The following is a 20661-nucleotide window of genomic DNA, read 5'->3' on the forward strand; positions in this document are numbered from 1 at the left end:
CCCGGCATCTCGTGGTCGTCACCACTGCAGGCCGGGAGGGCAGAAGACTGAGCTGCAGGAACGGGGTGAGGCGGCTCTGAGGCTTCATACATGTATCTTGGGGGTCTATATTTGTTTAGAGGGTCTTATATGGAAACTACATAAATTCAGGGGATCTCAACTGGGGTCTGTTTTTGTCTAGGGGGTTAGTCCAGGGCCTGTATTTTTTTGAAATTCTGATCTGGGGTCTGTCTTTGTTTAAGGGGGCTTTCCCTTACTTGATATCCTCGCTGTGCTGGTGTCAGATCCTGCCACATTAAAGGGCCGGCTCCATCATCTGAGTGGCCGTTATGTAGTCATATATCTTCGGAAAATGTTTACCCTGATCGTGATTTTTAGCAGCAAAATTGCCTGTTTCTCCACAGCTGGTCCTGCGGCCATCATCTGATCACTTCAGTGACTCCGGTCTGAAAGGGGTTTTCTCTACTGAGACGATGCCTTTAAAATATGAAATGTATTATATCCTTCTTTACACTACAGTACATATGGGGGACAGGAGAGAGCTGTTGTAAGGCCATTGTACAATGTGTATGGCCAGAATTCCCAAAACAATATGCACATATTATTAGTTAGATCTCTTACACCTGATGAGGCTGGTGTACTTACTGTGAAAATCCATGTTAGAATTACTGAATAATCTTTTCTGAAGGTTTAATTTGAATCTCCACAGATATAGCCTGACTGACAGCTCCTCAGTGTCCCTCCTCTCTGCAGAATCTCCACCCATCTAGGCTGACTGACAGCTCCTCAGTGTCCCTCCTCTCTGCTGCTGAATCGTCTCTCCAACTAGACTGACTGAAAGCTCCTCAGTGTCCCTCCTCTCTGCAGAATCTCCACCCATCTAGGCTGACTGACACCTCCTCAGTGTCCCTGCTCTCTGCTGCTGAATCGTCTCTCCAACTAGACTGACTGACAGCTCCTCAGTGTCCCTCCTCTCTGCTGCTGAATCGTCTCTCCAACTAGACTGACTGACAGATCCTCAGTGTCCCTCCTCTCTGCTGCTGAATCTTCTCCCATCTAGACTGACTGAAAGCTCCTCAGTGTCCCTCCTCTCTGCAGAATCTCCACCCATCTAGGCTGACTGACAGCTCCTCAGTGTCCCTCCTCTCTGCTGCTGAATCGTCTCTCCAACTAGACTGACTGACAGCTCCTCAGTGTCCCTCCTCACTTCTGCTGAATCTTCACCCATCTAGACTAACTGACAGTTCCTCAGTGATCCTCCTCTCTTCTCTCCCCACACCTAGACTGACTGACAGCTCCTCGGTGTCCCTCCTCCCTGCTGCTGAGATTTCAAACTGCTCAGTACAAGCTGCAGCTGTCAGTCAGGCTGGCCACGCAGAGATACACTTTGACTTATGAGCTATTTTATTGTATAGCTGGAAGGACAGTCAGGAGCTGTTAGTTAGGCTAAGTGCGCAGAGATTAAAATTATTCTTCTATAAATGATTGTATAGATATTCTGACATGGATTTTCAAAGTGAGTATACTAGCCTTATCAGGTCTAAAAATCTCTTTACTAATGTATGCTGTTTTTACTGTGAAATGTGGTGACACTTGCATCTACTGATGTTCTAGGTTAACTATAGCAGATGTCTAGCCATGCCCATAACATACTAATCATTGTTTTTTACTGTTGTAGGGTCTGAAGAGTCCACAGGAAAGTGTCCACGATCTTAGTCCTGTCGAAAACTTCCAGAATCCAGCAAAGGTGCGGTATTGCTTCCCCGCGCGTCTTTCAGTCGCCTGTCTTATTACTATACGTCCTCCCTATTTGATGAAGAGCTGTTCTGCGCATTACATAGCGTCCGCTCCTTCTGACATATCTGATTCAATGAATACTTGGGTTCCCTGTAAAATCCCAATTCCGGAACATTTTTACTAGAACTCAACATTATCCTTCCTGGAATTGTAGAAATAACTTCTACTTATGAAAGCTATGGAGCTGTTTGCATTTCCTTTTTTTTCCTTCGACCGAGCGGTCCATGGAAAGTTTAAGAGACGGATCAAAATTGTCAATGCAAGTCTACTGGTCCCAGAAAAAAATTGGGCTGCACTTGGATGACATCTGAGTGCAGTCCAATTTTTACAAACTGTCAGAAAGGAGAAAGTGGAGTAACTTTTTTTTTTTTATTTTCATGTACGAGAAAAACTGTCCAAACTCTGGCGTCTGTTTTTCTCATACGTGGAAAATACTGATGTCTGAATGAGGCCTTAGCAGTAATCATGCATTTTTACTGATGGAAATCGTGTGAATGCTGTAGACTCTGCCAAAAGGGTTAGTTCTGCTGGAGCCTTTTTTTTTTTTTAATTATTATTTTTTTTCGTTCAGTCTTTTCAGCAGCAGAATTTCTATCAACTCTTGTGTTTTTTGTAGTTTTTTTTTTCCCCAGCCATATGAAAGCTCTGCTGGCCTTCGGGCTCCTGCCGCATAACGTAGCAATTTCCATCTGTACCATAAGTCTTGGAGACTAAATTGTGTTCCCTGGCTTTGGTCTTCGCAGGCGGCGGTAATTAGTATTTGTCACCCGGATGCCATCATTAGATCCGCAGCGCCGCTCGGCAGCTTTGCGCTCTCCCATGTCTGTAGTAAATAAAGGGATTGCGGGGACGTTAATTAATTTGACAAAAGCCGCCTTTCATTCAGTTATTTATTTATTTTTTTCTTCACCCTTAATGGGACTGTGATTGCTGCGAATCGCGCCACACACAAAAACCCTGCGGTTCCCCGGGATTTTCGCTCCTTGGTGTGATGGGACATTACGGATAATACTTGTTGAATTTCTTTGAAATGACTTCAAATTTAATCTCATCTCTCCCCCTCCGGTTATACGTTACATCCGCCTCTCATTTACTGATTATTTATTTATTTGTTCATTGATGTTGTTTTTTAATGGTGAAACATGTTCGGAGGCGTTGTGTGGAATCATAAAAACATGGACTTTGCAAAAATTGCAGCTCATCTCAATTTCCAGACACAACTCACAGAAAGCTGCGGTGCTGAAAGTACATGGGAAAAAGTTCAGCTGATATTAGCAACTGGGTAACATTGCGGTGTCATCAAGAAGTTTAAAGCCCATGGCTCTGTGGCTATCCTCCCTAGATGTGGACGGGAAAGAAAAATTGACAAGAGATTTCAACGCAAGATTGTGCGGATGTTGGATAAAGAACCTCGACTAACATCCAACCAAGTTCAAGCTGCCCTGCAGTCCGAGGGTACAACAGTGTCAACCCATACTATCCGTCGGCGTCTGAATGAAAAGGTACTGTATAGTAGGAGAGCCAGGAAGACCCCACTTCTTACCCCAAGACATAAAAAAGCCAGGCTGGAGTTTGCCAAAACTTACCTGAAAAAGCCTAAAACGTTTTGGAAGAATGTTCTCTGGTCAGATGAGACAAAAGTAGAGCTTTTTGGGCAAAGGCATCAACATAGAGTTTACAGGAAAAAAAAGAGGCATTCAAAGAAAAAAACACGGTCCCTACAGTCAAACATGGCGGAGGTTCCTGGATGTTTTGGGGTTGCTTTGCTGCCTCTGGCACTGGACTGCTTGACCGTGTGCATGGCATTATGAAGTCTGAAGACTACCAACAAATTTTGCAGCATAATGTAGGGCCCAGTGTGAGAAAGCTGGGTCTCCCTCAGAGGTCATGGGTCTTCCAGCAGGACAATGACCCAAAACACACTTCAAAAAGCACTAGAAAATGGTTTGAGAGAAAGCACTGGAGACTTCTAAGGTGGCCAGCAATGAGTCCAGACCTGAATCCCATAGAACACCTGTGGAGAGATCTAAAAATGGCAGTTTGGAGAAGGCACCCTTCTAATATCAGGGACCTGGAGCAGTTTGCCAAAGAAGAATGGTCTAAAATTCCAGCAGAGCATTGTAAGAAACTCATTGATGGTTACCGGAAGCGGTTGGTCGCAGTTATTTTGGCTAAAGGTTGTGCAACCAAGTATTAGGCTGAGGGTGCCAATACTTTTGTCTGGCCCATTTTTGGAGTTTTGTGTGAAAAGAACAATGTTTTGCTTTTTGCTTCATTCTCTTTTGTGTTTTTTCATTTAAGACAAAATAAATGAAGATAATAATACCAAAGAATTTGTGATTGCAATCATTTTCAGGAAGAAACTGAGTATTATCTGACAGAATTGCAGGGGTGTCAATACTTTTGGCCACAACTGTACATACATTACATTACTGATCCTGAGTTACATCCTGTATTATACTCCAGAGCTGCACTCACTATTCTGCTGGTGCAGACACTGTGTACATACATTACATTACTGATCCTGAATTACATCCTGTATTATACTCCAGAGCTGCACTCACTATTCTGCTGGTGCAGACACTGTGTACATACATTACATTACTGATCCTGAATTACATCCTGTATTATACTCCAGAGCTGCACTCACTATTCTGCTGGTGCAGTCACTGTGTACATACATTACTTGCCCAGTATGTGCCAAGTCTCCAGACGAACCCATGCAAATAGGAGCAGCTAGCTTGTGTACGGAGCTGCCTACGGTTCGGGGAGTGGTATCGGCATGTTTTTACTGTGGGCAGACTGGTCATGTCCTGAAGGCATGCCCAACCCGCGCCAAATTATCTGTGCCATCTCAGAAGCCGCATTCCCTTGGTCGCTTGGAGGGAGTCGATCAGGGAGTGTATATTTCTTCCATTTTGCCCTCCCAATGTACCGTGTCAGCAGAGGTTTTGGCTGGCGGGGTACCGGAGGTGATACCGGTGCTTGTGGACAGCGGAGCAGGAGTCAGTCTGGTGGATGCTCGCTTTGTCCAAACTCATGGTCTGAGGTGTAGGACGCTAGCCCAACCTATAAGCGTCCAGGCCATAAACTCTGTTCCACTGAGCCAGGGGAGCTTGACCCAAGTCGTAGAAAATATCCATCTACGTATAGGACATCATGAGGAGTCCTTGTCATGCTACGTCTTGGAGGGAATGCCAGTACCTATCGTTTTAGGCCTCCCTTGCCTCAAAAAACACAACCCGGTAATAGATTGGCGGGCTAGGGAAGTAGTCACCTGGGAGCAGTCTGTGAAGGCTGCTGCCTAGGGGCTACTGTTGTGAACTCATTTTCTGCTCCACCAGTTGAGAGATCTCCTTCCGTTCTCCCTCTGGTGGTGACAGGAGGTAGTGAGGTTGATTTAATTGATAGTGATCTGCCACCTGATGAGGAGGATAACGATTGGATCTCTGGAGTATCAGACTGGATATAAGACAGCCGATGCCCTATCCTGGTGCTGGTGATTCAGTCTGCTTCTCAGGTCTTGGACTTCAGCTCTGTTCCAGTCTTCTCAAGTTAAGTTTGTTTTTTTGCTATTGTTCACACTTGCCCTTGTTGTTCAATTCAGTTTTTTGTGGTCAGCCAGCCCCGGCTGTGGTTGTGCTGAATTTCCACTCCTATTTATCTGTATTTGCCTTTTGGTCCCTTATTAGATTGGCCTCTTTTTGCTCTGTCTCAGAATATTTCAGAGTGCTGATATAGTGGGAGAAGTCTAGTGAGTTCAGGGTTAATTTTGCTATCAGAAGTGTTGGACATTATTTTGGTAGGGTTTTTGGCAGATTGCAGACAGTGTCTGCTTTCCTGTCCTTTCTAGTTAGTCGGGCCCCATCGTTTGCTCAGCCTATTTTTCTGCCTTTGTTTGTGTTTTCATCTTGTTTCATCGTCAATACATGTGGGGGCTGTCTTTCCTTTGGGGTCTGCTCTGGGGCAGTTAGTTTTCCTCTTTTCCTGCTTTAGGCTTATGTAGCTCTCCGTTTGTGAAGAGGCGTCTAGGATCATCGTAGGTACGCTCCACGACTGCTGCTAGTTGTGTGGTAAGATCAGGGATCTACAATCTGCATAGTTACCAACCTCTCTGGTTTTCTGAGACTTGGCTTGTGTTGTTTTTCCACATCGGTGACCCATTCATAACAGGCTACTGTTTCTGCCGTCTCTCTACAAGCGTCCCCCTCCTCTCCTGCGGAAGCAGCAGATGTGCTGCAGGAGAGTGGGGGCAAGTCTCAACCCTCGCCATTAGCCAACCCTGGGAGGCGCAGACCTCGTGGTGGAAGGGATTGGAGGGTGGTGTACCTCTTGGTGAATTGCGGGGGTGTGATTGTGGTGACACAGGGGGACGCCTCTGTTGTCAATCCCAGAAAGAGTTTACCTAATGGTGACAAACGAATGTATGGCAATAAACGTTCAGGTCCAGACCTGTGTGTGAACGAGCATGTATGGGTGGCCACCAAAAAAACATCCAGTGGAAGTGTGTTGCGAAGTCTTGCCAGCTCGAGTTACCGACAAACATACACATACACAACTCGTTCCCCAGGTCGGCACTTCGGAGATGTGTGGTGCCTCCAGAACATACTTTGCCAATACCAGCGGTGCTCGTTTGTCATAAACCTGAAGTGCAGGTAGTTGCAGGGGTGAACTCTGGATCTGGGCGTCCCCGCTGTAGGCGGTTCTCTGATGAGGAGCGGTTTTGAGGGTCTGGAGGCCCCTCATTAAGGGAGGGTACTGTCATGATCCATGCTGGATTATGACAGATAAAAGCACTAGTAACCTTTTTTTTCCCCTTAAGCTGTGTGCTTAAAGTTAGTTTTGCCCCCCCGGTGGTCATTAGGGTCATTGCACTGTGGTGGTTTCAGTTCTAGTTTTGCCCCCGGTGGTCATTAGGGTAATTGCACTGTGGTTACTTTAGTTTAGTGCACGTGATTATGAAGCGGGTGTGATTGCTCTGGCTCTTACCTATAAAAGAGTGTCAGGTGGTTGCAATCACGGTTGGTGATATTGCTCATTTCCATTCAAGTCTGGTGGTGGAGGAAGGAACTACAGAGAGGAGTTCCTGGCAGCTCAGGGGAGCTCTGGTGTTATAACTTCAGGTGGAAGCGGAATTCAGGTGTCGAGCTTCAGGGGTGAAGCTGAACTTTGGTGTCGTACTCTGTTGCTTGGAGCAATAGCAACAGAGCAAAGCTAAGTGGTGTTTTCCCTGTTTGTGACTTCCCTTATGTGTGTTTTGGTGCAGTGGTGGGATTAGTTTCTGCACCGTCCAATTCACTAGAAAGGGCTAGGTGCAGGGCGAGCTAGGGATTTTTAGGTATCCTGCTCGTCGCTGGGTGCGTAACCCGCCTAGGGACCGTCAGGAGTGTAGAGACACTGACTCGGGAGTGCAGAAGGTCTCCACGTCCCCGTTCCCTATCGCAGGGCCCTCCATTGTATCAGTTTCCCTGGTGTTTCCCTTTATTATTTAAATTTGCCCTACTGGAGGCGGTGTATCCAGGGTCACGTGTGTCAGAGAAATTTGCCCTGCTGGAGGCGGTGTGTCATAGAATCATAGAATCATAGAATCGTAGAGTTGGAAGGGACCTCCTGGGCCATCTGGTCCAACCCCCTGCTCAAAGCAGGATTCGCTAAATCATCCCAGTCAGATGTCTGTCCAGCCTCTGTTTGAAGACTTCCATTGAAGGAGAACTCACCACTTCTCGTGGCAGCCTGTTCCACTCATTGATCACTCTAACTGTCAAAAAGTTTTTTCTAATATCTAATCTGTGTCTCTTCCCATTCAGTTTCATCCCATTGCTTCTAGTCTTTCCTTGTGCAAATGAGAATAAAGTTGATCCTTCTACAATGTGACAGCCCTTTAGATATTTGTAGACAGCTATTAAGTCTCCTCTCAGTCTTCTCTTTTGCAAACTAAACATTCCCAAATCCTGCAACCTTTCCTCATAAGACAGGGTTTGCAGACCGGTCACCATTCTGGTCGCTCTTTTCTGAACTTGCTCCAGTTTGTTGATGTCTTTTTTAAAATGTGGTGCCCAAAACTGGACACAATATTCCAGATGAGGTCTGACCAAAGAGGAGTAGAGGGAAATAATGACTTCACGTGATCTAGACTGTATGCTTCTGTTAATACATCCTAGAATTGCATTTGCCTTTTTTGCTGCTGCATCACACTGTTGACTCATATTCAGTCTGTGATCTATTAGTATACCCAAGTCTTTTTCACATGTGCTGTCACTTAGCCCTATTCCTCCCATTCTATATATGCTTTTTTCATTTTTATTGCCCAGATGTAGTACTTTGCATTTCTCCCTGTTAAAAACCATTCTGTTAGTTGCTGCCCACTTCTCCAGTTTATTTATATCTTTTTGAATCCTCTCTCTCTCTTCTCTAGTATTAGCTATCCCTCCTAGCTTTGTGTCATCAGCAAATTTAATCAGTTTACCCTCAATTCCTTCATCTAAATCGTTGATAAAGATGTTGAACAATACAGGGCCCAGGACAGAGCCCTGTGGTACCCCACTTGAGACATTCTTCCAACTGGATGTACAGCCATTTACGACCACTCTTTGGGTCCGATCACTAAGCCAGTTATGAATCCACCTAACAGTTGCCTTGTCCATTCCATACTTAGTCATTTTTTCAATAAGGATTGTATGAGAGACTTTGTCAAATGCTTTGCTGAAGTCAAGATATACTATATCTACAGCATTTCCTTGATCCACCCAATCAGTGATACCGTCATAGAAGGAAATTAAGTTAGTCTGACATGACTTATTAGTTAGAAACCCATGCTGACTCTGTTTAATCACTTCATTCTTATCCAGGTATTGACATACATGTTGTTTAATAATTTGTTCAAAGATCTTTCCTGGTATAGAAGTCAGACTCACCGGCCTATAGTTGCCTGGGTCCACCTTCTTCCCCTTTTTGAAGATAGGAACAACATTTGCTCTTCTCCAGTCTTCTGGCACTTCTCCTGTTCTCCAAGAATTTTCAAAGATTATGGAGAGGGGTTCAAAAATTTCTTCTGCTATCTCCTTCAGTACTCTGGGGTGTAATTCATCTGGACCTGGAGACTTGAATTCATTTAGGTTAGCTAAGTGTTTCCTCACTATCTTTCTGTTTATAGATATCCTGGATTCTTCTATTCCCTTAATAGGACAGTGAATAACAGTTGATGTTGCATTTCCTTTCTGAGAGAAAACAGATGCAAAATAGGAATTTAAAAGTTCAGCCTTCTCAACATCCTGTCTTACCATTTCATCATTTTCATCCTGTAAAAATCCTATAGCATCTTTGACTTTTCTTTTACTTTTGACATATCCCCAAAATCCTTTATTATTGCTTTTGACATCTCTTGCAAGCCTCAGTTCATTTTCAGCTTTAGTTAATCTGATTTGTGCCCTGCAGGTTCTGCAGACAGCATTATATTCTTCTTTAGATATGCCTCCCTCTTTCCATTTTATAAACATTTTTTTCTTCCTTTTTAGCATGTGCTTAAGTTCTGTGTTCATCCATCCTGGTTTCCTTAAATGCTTCCTATTCTTCCCTCTTTTCGGAATTGTTAACAACTGTGCTTTGAGAATTTCATTTTTCAAGATTTCCCATCCTTCCTGGACATTTTTGTCTTTAAGGATATCCAGCCATTGGATCCCTCCAATTCTCTTTCTGAATCCCTTAAAATCTGCCTTTCTGAAATCTAACCTTGACGTCTGAGTCTTCACAGGTCTTCCACCTCTAGTAATCCAAAATTGTAAAATAGCATGGTCGCTACCTCCTAGGGTCCCAGCCACTTTTACCTCCTCAACCATTTCCTCCCTGTTTATAAGGATTAGATCCAAGGTAGCAGTTCCCCTTGTTTTCTCCCTTACCTTTTGGAAGATAAAGTTGTCAGCAAGAGAGGATAAGAATTTCCTTGACCTGTTAGTTTTGCCTGAGAGAGATTCCCAACAAATGTCTGGATAGTTGAAATCTCCCATGACAACTATGTCATATTTTTTGGAGAACTTGGCCATCTGATGCATAAAGAGTTCATCTATATATTCGGCTTGCACAGGCGGCCTGTAGTAAATGCCTACAATGGTGTCCTTTCCATTGTTCTGTCCTTGTATTCTTACCCAAACAGTTTCCACAGAACTCCCAGTCTCTGAAGCTTCAATCTCTGTGCAGATATACGCATTTCTAACATACAATGCGACACCCCCTCCTCGTTTATCAAGTCTGTTTCTTGCAAATAAGTTGTATCCTTCTAGTCTTGTATTCCAATCATGTGTATCGTCCCACCAAGTTTCAGTGATTCCAATTACATCATATTTCTGTTCCTGTGTTAGTAGTTCCAATTCTCCTTGTTTGTTGCCCATGCTTTGTGCATTAGTATAGAAACATTTTAGTTTGTGATTGGTTTCTCTTTCTCCAATATTTTTATTAATTAGATTCTTTCGTCTTTGTTCTTCCTTTCCACTTCTAATAGCAGAGTTCTCAATAGCATTTGTCAGGTGTATGGCTTTTTCTGGTCTTTTGCTTCCCTTCCCATGTTGTTCTAGTTTAAAGCTCTCCTTACAAGTGTAGCAAGGCGACTTCCAAATACATGCTTTCCAGTCTTCGTAAGGTGCACCCCATCTCTAGCAAGTAGTCCATCGTATAAGTAGTTCACTCCGTGATCCAGAAATCCAAATCCTTGCTGACGGCACCATCGACGTAGCCAGTTGTTCACCTGCAGAATCTTATTCCACCTCCTTGTTCCATGGCCATCCACTGGGAGGATGGAAGAGAAGACCACCTGTGCTCCCAGTTCTTTCACTTTCTTGCCTAAGTCTTCAAAGTCTCTGCAGATGGTTTCCAGGTCGTTTCTTGCGGTGTCATTTGTCCCCACATGTAGTAGCAGGAATGGGTAGTCATCTGTAGGTCTGAAGAGTCCTGATATCCTGTCAGACACATCTTTAATTTTTGCACCTGGAAGACAGCACATTTCTCTTGTAGTTATATCCGGTCTGCAGATAGCGGCCTCTGTTCCTCTCAACAGGGAATCCCCCATGACCACCACTCTCCGTTTCTTCTTCACAACATTTTTCTTTCTCCATCCAGGAGGACTCTGAGGGCGTACAAGGTTGCTGTTTGTTGGCAAAGTCTTATCCTGATGTATATCTTCATCATTTTCCTGCGTGAGAGCCTGGTACTGGTTTCTGAGCAGTATGGGTGCTGACTGCCTCCTGATCCTCCTGCTTCTCTGGGTCACATGTCTCCATTCCTCTGTTTCTTCAGGTGCACTTCGAATTTCTTCTCTTTCTGTAACATGAAGAGATAATTCTGCTCTGTCCAAGAACTCTTCACCTTCCTTAATGATCTTCAACGTAGCTAACCTCTCTTCGAGATTTTGCAACTTTTCCTCCAACAGGGACACAAGCTTGCATTTGTGGCATGTGAAGTTTGGCTTTTCCACTGGTAAATCTGTGAACATGTAGCAAGAAATGCAGCTCACCAAATGGCTCCTGGCCTCTTCCATATTGAGATTTCTTAAAAACGATGAAAGATGAGCCAAAGTTTTTCCGATTTCCTCTTTTCAGCTGCAACGGCCAAAACCCAGTGATCGTTGAGCTCGAAGAGACTCTTCACTTATCCCAGAAGGCACTGGGAATATGCAAATGATCTCCTCAAAACTCTTCCCCTGGTTTTTGGGGAAGAGTCACACGTAACCATCACAGTTGCACTTACTATTCTGCTGGTGCAGTCACTGTGTACATACATTACATTACTGATCCCGAGTTACATCCTGTATTATACTCCAGAGCTGCACTCACTATTCTGCTGGTGCAGTCACTGTGTACATACATTACATTACTGATCCTGTACTGATCATACAATTTTTTTTTCAACAGGATACCATTTTTACCTCTACATTTCTATACAGTAATCAGTATGATATATTTTTTGTTTGGAAGGATTTAAAATGAAAAATGAGACGACAACTTTGCAAATATTCTGAATTAGTGATTATTGATTATTTTGTGCCTAGGGCTCTTATGCTTATTATACTTCAGAGCTGCACTCACTATTCTGCTGGTGCAGTCACTGTGTACATACATTACATTACTGATCCTGAGTTACATCCTGTATTATACTCCAGAGCTGCACTCACTATTCTGCTGGTGCAGTCACTGTGTACATAGATTACATTACTGGTCCTGAGTTACATCCTGTATTATACTCCAGAGCTGCACTCACTATTCTGCTGGTGCAGTCACTGTGTACATACATTACATTACTGATCCTGAGTTACATCCTGTATTATACTCCAGAGCTGCACTCGCTATTCTGCTGGTGCAGTCACAGTGTACATACATTACATTACTGATCCTGAGTTACATCCTGTATTATACCCCAGAGCTGCACTCACTATTCTGCTGGTGCAGTCATTGTGTACATACATTACATTACTGATTCTGAGTTATATCCTTTATTATACCCCAGAGCTGCTCTCACTATTCTGCTGGTGCAGTCACTGTGTACATACATTACATTACTGATCCTGAGTTACATCCTGTATTATACTCCAGAGCTGCACTCACTATTCTGCTCGTGCACGCTCTGTGCACATACATTACATTACTGATCCTGAGTTACATCCTGTATTATACCCCAGAGCTGCAATCATTATTCTGCTGGTGCAATCACTTGCAGCAGATCACAGTGCAGCTTTCATTTTCCCAGAGCAGTTGAATAAATTAAAACTAAACTTGGTAAAATATTGGCCAGAGATGAGCCCGTGTGTAAAACTTCTTATTTATGTATCGGAGCAGTGTAATAAGTTATATAATTGCTCCCCTGTGTAAGTGGGACTTTTAATACTTTCTTTGTGACTTTCTGAACCCTTTAATCGTGTATTAGCAGCTACTTGTTAAAAGAGGTGATTTCCTGGAAGAAATGCTCCTTGTGAGATCCATAAACAGCAATCAAGTAAAATGAACCATCAGATAAAAGTGAATGGCTCATTACTTGACTCTATGTTCGGTCATTTACGCCCACGTTCCTCTTTGTTTTTGTTCTAACATCCAGACTGTTCCTTAATGTCCTTTAGTGAAGTTCGCTGTAACTTTGCAGTCTTAGTAATATAGACCGATGCTTGCAGGCTCTACAAATTGCTCCAAATTTTATATTCCTTTCATTGACTCCGAGCTGTTATATAGAAAAGATTGTGACGATACAGCGTCAATGTGGCCACTGGTGCCGGGGTGAAATTTTCTCAATTACACCAGACGTACTGTTCCTTTGTTCATTAGGTCAAGGGACCATGAGCCTTTGTTTGATGTGCTCTGTCCGTTGACTGTTGTATCTTAATTTGTGGAATACCTGATGATTACGTATTGCATCAGCCTCCTGTGATGTACTAGTCTGCACAACTTGGAGGACAAATATGCAGTCCAATTGATCAATCTAGCAATGAGAGATTGCCTCCCCCCACCTTTCCTCAATCCTGTTGGGACAATGCCATGTAATGAGAGCTATGGGATATAAAAGGGCCCTGCCCTTGTCACCTTTGTGACTCTACAGTACCCACGATTCCAGCTGGTGGAATACCGATCTGCTCCACTGTCCATCACTGAGCCCACAAAGTTCTTGGGAGAAACCAGCTTGGGACAAGCCGGTCACCTGTCCACATACCTCGCTGTGCTCGGTCATGGTCCTACCTCTTCTTTGTGGTTGCCCGCCAAAAGAGGGGTGCTACTGGTTGGGGTAGTTGGTCCTGGATTCCCCAAAGTCGCTGAGGTTCTAATCCCCGGCAAGCCAGCGAATGGGTGAGATTCTGCCATTTGCACCATTGAGTAGTTGCTGGGAATGTACTATATGTTGTTGACATATGCTACCCTCATCTTGTGTTGTCTGAGTAGTGTTGTGCCCGTGGGTGAGGAGTATGGGCATTCAGTGGGATGAGCTCTGGCCCGTGAGCATGTGAGCACCCACTGACCCTCGTGTCTCCACAAAGATGGCGTGTTATTGCCGAATGCCACTGATTTCTCGAATCCGGCAATCTTTTTCTTTTTTTCCTGCTCTTTTACGTTCCTGCCATATAGCTCTTCTTTGTTAGCCAAGTGGGCGTGGTTCTCAACTCCTACCTACTCCCTATGGACATCCTTTTGGGGACCATGCCTAGTCTGTCTTAATCAAGTTTTTTGGGGGATTCAGATGAGACCCCCAATGCAAGCTCTTGGTGTAGAACACGACAAATGTGAAAACAGCCCAATATTAAATGCTTGAAGACTGCGCCATTTTTCCCTGGTAGTGATCAGGCCATGTTTTTCTATTTTAAAGTGACCATGAAGTTTGCGTCGTTCATAACTTTACTTGGTGCCTTTTGTTTCCAGTCTGCTTTTTCCTTTGCTCCAATCCAGGTGTTTTTCCTCCCCCAGCTTCAAAGATGGCCATCAAAGGAAGGGGCATGGGAAGCGTAGAGGTAAATCTAAGCCATGCCCCTCCTGCTTCCCCTGGATATACAATGTTTAGATTTACCACTGCACCCCCATGCCACTGATGGGGGCAATCTTAAGTAGTGGTGGGTGATTATACCCGAAAAATAAAGTCACTTTTTAGTCCCAGGGTGAAGGGATCCTTTACATATATGAGTATTTGAAGACTGTTTGCCTTTCCTTGCTTGTGATACATCAGTATTTTGTTTTATTTCATTTGTGTCTTAGTAGTAGTAACTTCTACAGGGGGGTGAAATCCAAGAAAAAGAAATGAGGCAAGGAAGACTCTCCTTTTCACACGTTTTGGTTTTTTACTTGAGTAATGTACCATTAACATGCGCATATATATTTAGGCTGTGTCTACTTTACAGTTTTATCTTAGATGTATGATTTAGGATCCTCAGGGGCGGGGTTATAACTGTAGCTTGATCTATTGGTGGCAGACTTTGTCCTTTGTTTTATAGTTTGATATTTCTGTTTTGTTTGTTTTATATACAAGGACAGAAGTAAGCCATCATTGTTATGTTTTTTGGGGGGAGTGAGGAGTCTTGCTGTTTTGGACAGCCGGTTCCCCTCTCCTCCCTGCATGCATGAATCTTTTTAGACTTATTTCTGTAGTTATAATAGGCAAGCCAATTGGAGATTGTAAGATGTGGTTAAACCCTGGCATACAGTAGTCCCAAAATAAAATACAACTTGTCCCACATCTGTGTTCACACAAAAGTAAAAAAAAAAAAAAAATAACTCTACCATCCACAGTACAAAGTAAAAATAAAAATTGACCATTTTTGTAAGGGGTTAAGGCCATTCTGAGATTAAGTAGCTGATACATCGCTGTTGTTTTAGACTTGTTCTTCTAGCCATAGTCTTTTTAGGACAGCAGGGGGAGGTCTCGCTTCGTACATCACTATGTCAATAAGCGTTGTGTGACTCCACTGCGGCAGGGAAACGCATTTCATCTCCCGTTTCCTTATGAAAAATCTTTTTTTTGTTCTACTCAATCTTGTCCCATTGAATTAAATTATATCTGATGACTTGTCTCTGGGCTGGTTCCCATGACGGAAAATCGTATTTATCCATGTTATAGAGACCTGACTATTTATTACGCTTTATTTCAGAGCCATTTTTGTGGAAAATATGAGATTTAGTCTTTTTTTTTTTCTACTATTTATTAATTTTTATGGGCACTGGACTATGGGATGGAGGATATGTATGATGGGTATATAGGCACGGGACTATGGGATGGAGGATATGTATGATGGGTATATGGGCACGGGACTATGGGATGGAGGATATGTATGATGGGTATATGGGCACGGGACTATGGGATGGAGGATATGTATGATGGGTATATAGGCACGGGACTATGGGATGGAGGATATGTATGATGGGTATATGGGCACGGGACTATGGGATGGAGGATATGTATGATGGGTATATAGGCACGGGACTATGGGATGGAGGATATGTATGACGGGTATATGGGCACGGGACTATGGGATGGAGGATATGTATGACGGGTATATGGGCACGGGACTATGGGATGGAGGATATGTATGATGGGTATATAGGCACGGGACTATGGGATGGAGGATATGTATGATGGGTATATGGGCACGGGACTATGGGATGGAGGATGTGTGATAGGTATATGGGCACGGGACTATGGGATGGAGAATGTGTGATGGGTATATGGGCACGGGCCTATGGGATCGTGGATATGTGTGATGGGTATATGGGCACGGGACTATGGGATGGAGGATATGTATGATGGGTATATAGGCACGGGACTATGGGATGGAGGATATGTATGAAGGGTATATGGGCACTCGACTATGGGATGGAGGATATGTATGACGGGTATATGGGCACAGGACTATGGGATGGAGGATATGTATGATGGGTATATGGGCACGGGACTATGGGATGGAGGATATGTATGATGGGTATATAGGCACGGGACTATGGGATGGAGGATGTGTGATGGGTATATGGGCACGGGACTATGGGATGGAGGATATGTATGATGGGTATATAGGCACGGGACTATGGGATGGAGGATGTATGATGGGTATATGGACATGGGACTATGGGATGGAGGATATGTATGATGGGTATATGGGCACGGGACTATGGGATGGAGGATATGTATGATGGGTATATGGGCACGGGACTATGGGATGGAGGATATCTATGATGGGTATATGGGCATGGGACTATGGGATGGAGGATATGTATGATGGGTATATGGGCATGGGACTATGGGATGGAGGATGTGTGATGGGTATATGGGCACGGGACTATGGGATGGAGGATATGTATGATGGGTATATAGGCACGGGACTATGGGATGGAGGATGTATGATGGGTATATGGACATGGGACTATGGGATGGAGGATATGTATGACGGGTATATGGGCACAGGACTATGGGATGGAGGATATGTATGATGGGTATATGGGCACAGGACTATGGGATCATGGATATGTATGATGGGTATATGGGCACAGGACTATGGGATGGAGGATATGTATGATGGGTATATGGGCACAGGACTATGGGATCATGGATATGTATGATGGGTATATGGGCACAGGACTATGGGATGGAGGATATGTATGATGGGTATATGGGCACGGGCCTATCGGATCGTGGATATGCATGATGGGTATATGGGCACGGGCCTATCGGATCGTGGATATGCATGATGGGTATATGGGCACGGGACTATGGGATGGAGGATAATTATAATTTGTTATAAGTAACCACAGTTAGTTACTATGCCCGGGCAGCGCCGGGCTCTTCAGCTAGTTCTAGATAAATCTAATTATTCTTTAAGTCTCATTCTAAGAATCATTGCCTTCGATATGTGGTGCTGGAGAAGGATGTTATCAGTATTATGGATGGGAAGAAGAACAAATAAATCAATCTAGGAACAAATCAAGCCATACATGTCAGTGGAAGAAAGGATCACCAAGATACGACTTGCTTACGTTGGAGACATCCTACGAAGAGAGCAATCACCGGAAAATGATGATAGTCGAAAGAATAGAAGGAAGAAGGTGAAGAGGAAGAGCAGGGACCCAACGGCTTGATACAATCAAGATAACGGAAGAGAAGACCTTGGTGGTCCCATCTAGGCTTACCCAAGATCGATCTTCCTACAGAGCGTTCATCCATCAAGTCGCCATGGATCGAGATCGAGCAGAAGGCCTTTGCATAATAAATAATGATAATTCTAGTGCATCAAAAGTTTACAAACTTGCAAAATTCCTGAAAATAGTGTCTTGACTTTAGCAGATTTTAATAGACTACTTAAGATAATCTGAGTGAATTTGAGGCCTAAAGGTCCCGTTACATATAGCGACGCACCAGCGATCCTGACAACGATACGGCCTGGTAAGGATCGGTGGTACGTCGCTATATGGTCGCTAGTTAGCTGTCAAACAGGCAGATCTATCCAACGACTCCGCAACGATCCGGCGATCTGTATAACGACCTCGGCGGTCGTTGGGTCCTTGTCACACAGCAGCGATTCTGACGACTCCCACCTGCGTCCCTGAGTTTTGCGTCGCCAACGAGGTCGCTCGTCGGCGTCAAACACAACGATGCGTGCTGGCCAGCGGGACACCAACGATCAAAAAATGGTCCAGGACATTTGAGAACGATCAGCAATATCCAACGGGAGGGTTGGTTGCCGCTATGTGTCACATGTAGCGATATCGCTGGCAAGGTCGCTGTTGCGTCACAAAATCTCTGACGTATCAGCGGTCTCGCTAACGATCTCGTTATGTGAGACGGGCCCTTAAGTCTGATGATATTTTAAAGAAGCAAATACCGGCATAGAAGAAAGCAAATGACCGGCACAGCTGCTTAGCTCCGGGATAACGAGGCAACAACAAACTCCAGGGACACGGGCGCCGAGATCCAATGAAAAAATGCAGCAAATGTCCAACATCAACGTAGAAAAGAAAAACTGGGCATTCATTGTCCCATAAAAACTGTCCTTTATTACGGAATCATGTAAAACCAAAGCAGGCAGGCTTATAAGTGAAAATGTGCTGGACAACGGACGTTTCACGCTATATTGCGCTTGTACGAGTCCTGAGGAACTGTCGGGCTCGGTGGATGGAGATGCAGCAGCAGGGAGGCAGGACACAAAGAGGCCGTCAGTTAGCTTTGGTGGAGACTGAGGTTAAATTTGCAAGAATGTATTATACTGTTGTTTTGACTTGACTTTTTCACAGTAAGTACACCAGCCTCAGGTTTTTTTTTTTTCTTTTCCTCAGAATAAAGCATTTTTGTAAGACAGAAAATTGGTTTGTGTGTATATTATATAGATTTTTTTTCTTTCAGTAAACTCAATCTTGTTAGTGGATATCAAGGTCTGTTGGGTGGACATCCTATATGAGATATATATATATAATATATATTTATAGGATGTGTTCACTGCCGGCTTATTTTATCTTGTGCAGAATGAAGCATAGCACGATCTATATGCACAGACAAGTTTTTCATTTATAGATGATTTGCGGCTTAGGCTTGGACGCGGTGACCTCCGCTCTTTATGGTTTCTACGGATCAGCTTAGCGAGACGTTTCCTGCTCTTTATCTGTCTATATTAGTGAGACGGATGGTGTTTTTGATGGAGCGGTGGAAAAACGGTTACTGGGAGTCGATCACTGGTTATTGCTTTGAAAATCCATGTGGAGGAGTTCTCCGGGAAACTTAGGCAACTAAACCACTAGCGTGTCTCACTCCCCCCCGAGGTCGTAGATCGGATGCCATGTTGAATTCTAAGTAAAACCAAGTAAGATCAGCCAAGGAGCTGGAGCCGGGTCTGTGCATTTCTATGAAGCTTGAGTAACTCTGACTACTTGTAATGCCATAACTGCTGATCATGGCTGATACCACAGTGGGGGGAAGCTAGCAATGTTTAGGCTTTGGTGCAACATAAATGCAGCTCAGTCTCGCTGTAGAGTAGCCGTAGCCACGGGAACACCTGTATATATGTCACTATGTCTGGATAACATATAGTATTCTTAAGCCCCACCCCTGCAGAGCAACCAGAACCGCCCCTGCAGAACCACCACAACTGGAAATGACGTCCTGTTCATACATAGTCACCTGATCATACAGCCAAAAAGTGGCTCAGTGGTCAGATGACTGTATGGTGTGGTCAGATGACTGTATGGTCTTGTCAGTGGTTCTTGGAGCGGCTGGGGGCTTCAGTTGTTAAGTAGCGTTTACTTTTTTTTTTTTTTTAACTGTTCCCTTCTTTCTGCCAATTTTTGACAGAGAGGTGGAAACACCTCTCCAATGACATTGGTAGTTGGATTTGTGTCTCAGGGTTCGTATAGACGGTTCGACCCTGCGGCCCTCACCAACTTCCGATCGGTGGCCATTTTTACTAGCCGGTTTACTCATGCCGACCCGACTTTAGATACTCACGAAACGATCAGTTATAGATCCTACAATGCTTTCGGGAGCGCAGGTCTGAAGATGTGCTGCTGGGAACGATGATCTTTTGGGCAACACAAAAGATCATTTCACCCGACGAACGAGCAGTTTGCTCCTTCATCGGGTGATCGGCAGCCTGTTTAGACCGCATGATTATCATGAACGAGTAACGTTTGCAATGATCGTGCAGTGTAAAGGGACCTTTAAGTAATGGAATGTTGCCACAATGTGACCCACAATCACTCCCACCGCCTCCCAGGAACCACGTATTTGCAGGACTCGGTGATGCTGGCTGGCGGGTTGGCAGAATAATACTGCAGTAGGTGTGTGGACGGATTTAATAGCATATATCGTTAGGATGCGAAACACTGCATAAGGGTGCGCAGTCTCATTAGGTATTCTCCAGCTTAGGATCGTGCACCAGTTCTTTGGGATATGTCATTCTGTCTTCCCGCTCTATTAGCTGGCTGACAAAGAAATAAGATTGCAATCACACAAGTACGAGCCCCTTTGAATAACGGCTTCACAGCCTCCGCTGCTCAATTAGTTGCCGTTCAGCTTCTGAAAGTGTTAAGGACGCACATGAATCACTTGCTTCTTCACCTCCTGATTTTCCCACAAGGAACTCTATGGGATTTTATATCATAATTTAGTCTTGTCACCAGGCAACAGTAAATGTGCGGCCGGGAGTCGTCTTTTTATGAAAAAAAAAAAAAATTGGGCCCACTGCTCCAGTTGCCTCGTGTTTGAAGGTTGCCTTTTCCAGACGCCATGTTTCAGCTCTTTCTAAAGATGCTCAATAGGATTTAGGTCAGGGCTCATAGAAGGCCACTTCAGAATAGTCCAATGTTTTCCTCTTAGCCATTCTTGGGTGTTTTTAGCTGTCTGTTTTGGGTTATTATCCTGTTGCAAGACCAC

The 20661-nt window shown here is 44.2% G+C and overlaps 1 protein-coding gene across 3 annotated transcripts in view; it reads left to right on the top strand.

Annotated features, from left to right (window-relative positions):
- VPS50 (VPS50 subunit of EARP/GARPII complex) overlaps nt 1-20661 on the top strand; it is a 202727-nt gene that overhangs the window by 5924 nt on the left and 176142 nt on the right. For all 3 annotated transcript variants that reach the window (XM_073582038.1, XM_073582040.1, XM_073582037.1), the window contains exon 2: nt 1679-1747. In XM_073582038.1, the coding sequence (XP_073438139.1) occupies nt 1679-1747 (69 nt within the window). The remainder of the gene's footprint in view (nt 1-1678; nt 1748-20661) is intronic.

Source organism: Dendrobates tinctorius, unplaced genomic scaffold, assembly GCF_039654945.1.
Source record: "Dendrobates tinctorius isolate UK_male_01 unplaced genomic scaffold, ASM3965494v1 ptg000070l, whole genome shotgun sequence".
In the NCBI taxonomy this organism is placed as follows: Eukaryota; Metazoa; Chordata; class Amphibia; order Anura; family Dendrobatidae; genus Dendrobates; species Dendrobates tinctorius.